This window comes from Amphiura filiformis, chromosome 7, assembly GCF_039555335.1.
Source record: "Amphiura filiformis chromosome 7, Afil_fr2py, whole genome shotgun sequence".
NCBI lineage: Eukaryota > Metazoa > Echinodermata > Ophiuroidea > Amphilepidida > Amphiuridae > Amphiura > Amphiura filiformis.
Window position 1 is genome coordinate 40,344,155 of NC_092634.1, and position 7,638 is coordinate 40,351,792.

Here is a 7,638-nt window from a genome sequence, read left to right on the forward strand (position 1 = left end):
GTAAACAGTTATAGAATTTTAATTCTATCGATTTCTTTTTTTTTTTTTATGTAAGAGGAAATAATAATGGTAATAAACTCGTGTTATATCTAGCCTCATAGGCCTATTAATTACATGTATGTACTATGTGTTATCGCATTGTGGCCCATTTAATATGGTTGCAGAAAGAAATAACGCACGCCGGCAACTAGACTACTATACAAAAAAATAGTATCAAATCTTTCCTGCTCAATCAATATAATACTTGCAAATAGATCATAGTTTACTAATCTAATCCTGTAATGTAGACCTGTTATATCACCTGTATTTGCATGTAGAGTCTATACATGGTTTGTTATGGTAGGGATTAGTGTCCGATCTCTGTAATGTAATGTAAATGAAGCATATTGATATGCAGGAAGAATCGATCAGGGCGCTATCTATTAGGAAAGATAAACACTATTCAAAATATCAATAGACAAGAAGAAAGGGATGTAGAGATTTGTAATTGAGTCATGCATGATTTATCAGAAGGTTCTTTCCAATTCCCAAACGTAATGCTTACCATGTTTTGTCATTCTGGTAAACTCTGGCAATATACTCGGTGTAATGTGTCCGGGTAGCATGCCACCATTCATACACAAAACTTCATACGAATCTGTACAAAGTAGAATTTAAGAATCATTCTTCCTGTCATGCAACAGCTAGGTCTTCTACTATGTCTATGCTATTTTGGTCTACTCTGTCAATCAACAAGGCTTGGCTCCAATGCAATTACGTGTAATTGTGCAAACCAAAATTCCACACCCCAGGATGCTTTAAAAGGTTTGCCTATTTTTGCATTTTTCTCAAAAATTATAGCGCGTTTGTGACAAGTAAGATATGTATATTATAGGGGCAAGGACTTCAACTACTGAACTGGGAATTCAGCAACTCAAGGCAAAAATATGCACAAAATTTACCAGGGGTGTAGTACCACCTTAACTTAACAATTAAGTTATTTATATTTTTATTATGTCAAAATATAGCTTCTAAATGTTTTATATACTGAATAATAACAGATGGCGCTATCACTGCACTGATATGAACAATACTTACGATCGTTTATTTGATTCTTTCTATGTAGTTGTACGCTATCACATATTAAATTGCGGTAAATACCCTTGGATCTAGCCAAGTCTAGCATTTCCTGAGAGAAATCCAGTGCATCCACCTTGGTGTAACCGAGTTTCCTGAGCTGTTTTAGAAAGTTGGGTAAACAATATAAATTATAGTTAACGGGGCTGTCATTTTCTTTAAAGGAGGGTTCCAATCAGATATATAATGGAATTACTCCGCCACGGCCATGACAGCAGGCGTAGCAATGTATCATTGTTGTCCCATTCTCAGAACCAAATGTAAAAGTTGCAGATTGCTTCATTGGGCGCCTTATTGATTTGTCATGGCTGGACTTTTTAGACCGCACTATGTCTAGTTTTATTTATATTTATTATATTTTTTTTATACATCAATACGGACTCATCCGCCGTTTTTGAATCTTTGGAGAGATTGCGATGTTCCAAACGCAGCACGTGGAACGTACGTTTTCACGTACGTTTTTACATACGTCAATACAGTGTTAAATATTGCTAGTCTCGGTTCCAAACTGGATTGTACTCATTCGTCACGAAGGAAAACAAGTGAGCTGGAAAAAAGACTATAATATTTGATCTAATCTAATCTAGGTCGATAGAGGGCATAGTGATTGAAAAAATAACAGTAAGCTGAGTCTCTGCCTAATTCAAACAGGCCGCTTTTGATTTTGACTAAAATTTTGACCTACATGCTGAATAATCTTAATTGTTTTTGTGCTACCCAAATATTATAGTTGCCCAAAAACATATATTTTGGTAGATTAAAGATCACTACATCCAAACATCATGACTTTACTCTCAAAATGAGACTTTTTCGTCCTGAAAATTGGGCGCGTTGCATGGACTTAGACATGAGGTAAAATCAGCATATTTCAACGTAGCATCTGCGTTTTATTTTCCGTTGGAATCCAAAATGAGAAATCGCAATGTCATTTTTTGTACGCAAAGTATCACACACATTTCAATGGGCAATCTCTGCGTATGAATATTGCGTTAAAATTTATTCCATTTTTAACACATCGCTGTACCTTTATTATAATGATTTGTTATAAACAATAAGAATCATAATAATAATTAGACTTTCCTTCGTATGTTCATTATCTTTGACTGTCTTTAACATATTGTGAAATGGACAAATTTTGTACATTTTCAACGATGTATCTACGTCGATTTCGCACGTGGAATATCTTCAAAAATAGCTAAATACGTGACCTCGCTTCGATACAGGAGAGTGGTTTTGAATTCGCTGTCGTAGTGCACGTTATAATATGACCGTTGCTAGGCCAACTGGATCACTCTTTCTTTGTTACGAACCACTGATCTAAATGATCACAACACAAAGCCTACGGCATATCAAATTTCGGAACAGGGGTATGGGCCAAGGCTTGGAGCAGTAACCAATGGTTACTAACGTGCACTACGACAGCGAATAGATCAACGTACGTCCGATGTCTACGTTTGGAAATCGTAATGTCTCTATATTTTATTTGAACACGTTAACGCGGCTGTGTACTCAAGACGTTGTTTCTTTCGAAAAATTGAGCTTTTTTGATATTTCTTACTTTGTTATGTTTTTTATAAATACAAGGAAAGAAAATCCAGATTTATAAACTCCAACTGCGCTATTTTATGGATTTTATTTCACTATTTCATTCGTGTTTGCAATTTTAAAAGAGAAAAATCTTTGTTGTATCAGCGGGGTGACACGCGCGCAACAACGCATCGCGCTGCGTATCGCGCAATTTGTTAACGCACAGATACGCTACGCATACGCGACGCTTATCTGCATGCGTGGCGCATCCTTTGGAAACACTAATTTCAAGTGGTCAAATGGCTCCGTTTTAGCTGATAAAATGTGGGTTTTTTCAAGTTCTTTTCCTCGATTTGAATATCAAGTTATGAATGGATTTCGCTCAAACTTCTCAACGGGCTGTGGATTTACCCGATGTTCACATAATATAAGGTAGAAAAACGAAAACTGCCGCATTCTCCTGTGAGATTCGATGAAAGGGCAAAATGTGACCACTTTAAACTTTAACGGCCATTATTTCAATGTTCATTTTCTCGGTAAAATGACGATTTAGGTACACGATAACTCAATAAATACAGCATCTATAGGTAAGCAATTATGATCATCGTAAAAAGCATGATCGACTCAAGAAACGGTTTTCTCATTTTTTTATATTTTGGTCTATTTCCGATTTTAGGCATCATTTTGTGCAAATAGGCGTTTGTGAATTTTAAAAAGTTCAATTTGATGCCTTATATGGTCAATATCTCAAAAACTAAGGCCAATATGAAAAAATAAAAAACCGTTTTTGGAATGGAGCCTCAAGATTGAGCTAAAACAAAATAAAATATTTTGGAAAGAGTGTTTTTTGTTATGATGTACCTAACAAATATTGCCAAAAACTCACTTTTTGTGATTTTCTTCATAATTGTTGTTTTTACCCCAAATCTGTATTTATATTAAGATTTATTGATGTCTTGCCTTTATAAAAATGTATACTTTTATATGTCTTGCGCGAATAATTACAAAGTTATTGCACTTTTACTACATGCATGTCTGAGAGTACACAGCCACCTTAACTAATTGAATGCAATGCGTTGGCGCCATCACATTTATTTAAAGCTATAATGTACGATATTTCAAATGAATTTGGTAATCATGGTAATCGGCCAAATTCATTGTGCTTATAGTACAAAAGAGCAAGTTTGAATTTTGAAGTAGCCAAGATAGTAAGTGCGTTTTCTTAAATGGTACTTCATTATTATGGTCAGCAAACCTTAATGTTATTATTTTTTATTGTTTTTGCCAAAAATAACAACATTTAATTTGACAGAAATCGCATATTATGAAAACATTCAGACATTACAAACTAACGAACGGGATCAAATTAATGATACTTAATGTAATGCGATCAAGCAAAATCAGTGGAAACTCGGAAATATTGATTTTGAGATATAGCCAAACAAAGGCAATAATTATTTTCTTAATCTTTTGATTCCTCTTGTTTTGGAAACTCTTTAATTGCTCATATCTTTGGAACTGGTTGTTCAATTTCAATTGGGTTTTCTGCAAAATACAGCTTTGTAAATGCTTTTTACTGTTAAGAAACTGAAAATATAATATTTCCGAGTTCCGACTGATTTTGCTTGATCGCATCACATATATCAATATACAGGGGAAAGAAGAATCACGCATCGCATACTAACACAATTAAACATAAAATTACAGTTATAACATGCATAATATATTATGCTTTTAACACCAATGGACAGAAAACGTACCTGTTCGCCGGCAAGTCCTGTCCCAGCACACACATCTAATATGGTGGTATCTTTGTCAGGATGAGTACGAGCTACAGCTTTGGCTAACGCAAGAGCACCACTTTCCCTACCAGTTTGGGTAGAATACTTCAAAAGAAAACAATTGTTACTATCATTTAATATCGCCATTATCATCACACTCACGAGATTGACAACCAAATTCATAATTTTGTTGTAGTGTCCTAAATAAGATTGTTATAGTGTTTAACTTTTCTTATTTCTCACAAACTTGAAATTGCTTACCGAGAGGAAGCTTTCATCCAGTATTCTCTTGGACGTCTTCAGCCCCAATATTTGGCACGTGGGGGCGCTGTTGGCTTTGATTGGCATAGATTGTTATAGATTTTTTTAATAGATTTAGATAGAAGAGTATTAAATAAATAATTACTAGTCACAAATATTTCGAGGGCATAGAGCCAGAAGCAGCTATGTCCATTTGTTTTCTCAATTACATGTTACTCATTTCGGCAACAAATGTACGGTTAATGATGCCCTCCATAATAAATGCAAGTGACTTTGAGATATATGCATGGTCAATTGAACAGTTAGTTAGTGACCATGCATATACCCCAAAGTCACTTACATTTTCTTATGGAGGGCAGAATTAACCATCCATTTGTTACCGAAATGAGTAACATGTAATTGAGAAAACAAATGGACATAGCTGCTTCTGACTCTAAGCCCTCGAATGATCTCATTTCTTTAATTCCTCGTATCTAACCACAGAAATCAGTAATTTCCAAAATGTTTTGTTTTTTCAGAAATCGAACAGACCTGCTTACCTTTATCTACCTGCTTGTTTTACTTATTATTTCAATTTTATTACACTCAACTTATTCCGATGAACGTATTAGGTTTGCGACGATACCTAATAACGATACTATATAATACAAACACATGTGCAATAAACCCATGTTAACAGCTTTACTAAAAATCAAATATTTTCGAGTTTATAACTTAAAAAGTTGTTTAGTTTTAAACAGTAGCACATATATACGTCTAGACCTTTTCTAGTTCTATTCACAGATTATCCATTATAATTATTTTGTTCAAAGTTCGTCGCCCCAACCGTTATCTAGAATAATGTAGGTGTCTAAAACAATAGATAAAAATAACGGTCTCTGGGCAGCGAAAAAAAAGAATACAATGGATATTTCAGAAACACTATTATATGGAAAGGATCACACCATTAGTGTAGAATCTTAGACTAGTTACTAACTACACACAGTGTCATCGCCCCGATATCTTCATGGTAGAAATCGCCATGGTAGGTTGAATCCACAGCCACGCACGGCCATTTTATTCCACCTTTAATATGAGACGCAGTAGCCAAGTGACCTGACTAAGGCTACTGACAATAGCCGGGGTAATTGATTTCTCGATGTGTGAGTAAGCTTGTATACGACATTGCTGTCAATGGTCATACTGCCTCCACTGGTGTAGTGAGTGCAGCTATATGCCTGCGCGCTGTAGTCCATACAGGACCAACGCAATATAAAATTAGAATTTTGGTCAGATTTTAAGTCAAGACTCACGGCCTTTTCTCAAAGCGCAAACTAACGACTATACTATCATATCTGTTCAACACGTATTTTCAAGTGTATGAGACCAGATCTGGTTTCTTGAGACGAAATCATTTACGGGAGATATTCATCATTTTCCACCCCGGTATCCGAAGATTTTCGTCTGATATCAAAATCGTGCATAGCAATTCACGTGTATCGATCCCGTGTATTTATTTTAGTATCTCTGCTGCACCAAATAATTATTAGCCAGGCGATGTCGGTGTGCTACATTGCGCAAAAGAATTACGGTAGCTGTAATGTTCAATCCAGTGACTTTTTTTCCTGATATGGTGACCTCTACGACCAAGTACACGCCGCAGTATACCCAACGATTTTACAATACGAAATGTTTGTTCAGAAATTCTTTTTTTTTTTCGAATTTCCATAAGTTCCTCACGACTATATCCTAATGTTGAATTAAAAAGGAAGTTCTGTAGATGATCATTTAATTGGAATTAGTTTTGCTGCATTTGTTTCATCAAAGTACTCTCACAGAGATCATTGTTGAGATGATCTTTAACAGTCTGGTACAGAAAAACAAAACTTATATAAATGATAACAGGCAACAAACGAGGAAAACCTGGGAGCAGAAACATGATGGTGGCGACAGCTGTGTCAGCGCCAAAAAATTGTAATGGAACGAATGTCCAATTATAATAATTATTCCAATAATGTTCCAATTATCTTGTTCCAATTATAATAATTAGATGCGCTGAGATAATATTTATTCGACCATCTGTATCAAGAAGTATTGTCCAGCAGAATAGCAATAATTGCCAGTAATTCGTGTTGAAACCCCACTGTTGTAACATTACTTTACTATAAAATGTGAAGGTGAAGGTTTTCCAGGACAAATTGACAAAGCATATTGTGCATATCCAATAACCGGAACGGTATAACAATTGAAATGACAGCCATGATAGTTCTAAGTGTCAGAGGGATATGTCTCCAGTTCCATTCCACCAATTCATACCTATCACCTCTTTTTTCAAAAACTTTTATTGTATCATAATGCGAACTAACCCGTGGAGGTCTCTTGGTGGACAGATTTTTTTTCAATTTGATGGGGTCTATGCTTTGCCCTCCCTAAGTTGAAAATGTACCGTCCCGTTTGATTTGTGAAAAGGTCTCGAACCCTTTTGGTGGACCCAAGTAACTGTCTAAAATGAGGTAAAAAATGGGGTTTCAAATTGAACTTAAGAATTTCAAAAGTATAAATCACGTTGGGTCTAAAGGTGTGCAAACACTTTTCTTTGATGACTTTGACCACAATTTTATATTTGTTTCAAATATCGTAAATAATGGATCTATTGAATGGACAGTAGTACGCAACTTCACGGTCAAAATGGGTCGTCAATAGTCTTTATCTACTATCATATAGTTTCACCTGATATTAGTGGCATTTAACTGTGAGAGTTAACTTTGGAAAAATTCCACATCGCAAATAAATTCTCTTCCGCGCCACGGATTTACAATAATAAGAGTCTAAAATGATAACCTACCTCTTCGTAGTTTTGTGCATTATTATTGTAGTACTCACAGACAGCACCTTCAAGACCGGCTAAATACAGTCCTTTGCGAATTGAAAATTCTTTTTCTGACGAAATTTTATCGATGGATTCCATTGCTCT

At 35.3% G+C, this 7,638-nt stretch overlaps 1 protein-coding gene across 1 annotated transcript; it reads right to left on the minus strand.

Annotated features, from left to right (window-relative positions):
• Positions 1 to 716: 716 nt before the first annotated feature.
• Positions 717 to 7,632, minus strand: LOC140157851 (uncharacterized). The gene is made up of 4 exons (XM_072181098.1): positions 7,510 to 7,632; positions 4,404 to 4,529; positions 1,078 to 1,216; positions 717 to 721 (listed from the first exon to the last, which is right to left on the minus strand). Exons 1-4 carry the CDS (start codon positions 7,630 to 7,632, stop codon positions 717 to 719), a joined length of 393 nt encoding a protein of 130 aa, XP_072037199.1.
• Positions 7,633 to 7,638: the final 6 nt, after the last annotated feature.

Bases quoted from the DNA above. Each gene is read 5' to 3' on its own strand.
- LOC140157851 (XM_072181098.1), bottom strand. From the start codon at position 7,632: ATGGAATCCATCGATAAAATTTCGTCAGAAAAAGAATTTTCAATTCGC. The intron at 4,530-7,509 runs GTAGGTTATCAT...TTTCTTTTGAAG, and splicing joins ATGCACAAAACTACGAAGAG to TATTCTACCCAAACTGGTAG. The intron at 1,217-4,403 runs GTACGTTTTCTG...TTTCTAAAACAG, and splicing joins CAGGACTTGCCGGCGAACAG to CTCAGGAAACTCGGTTACAC.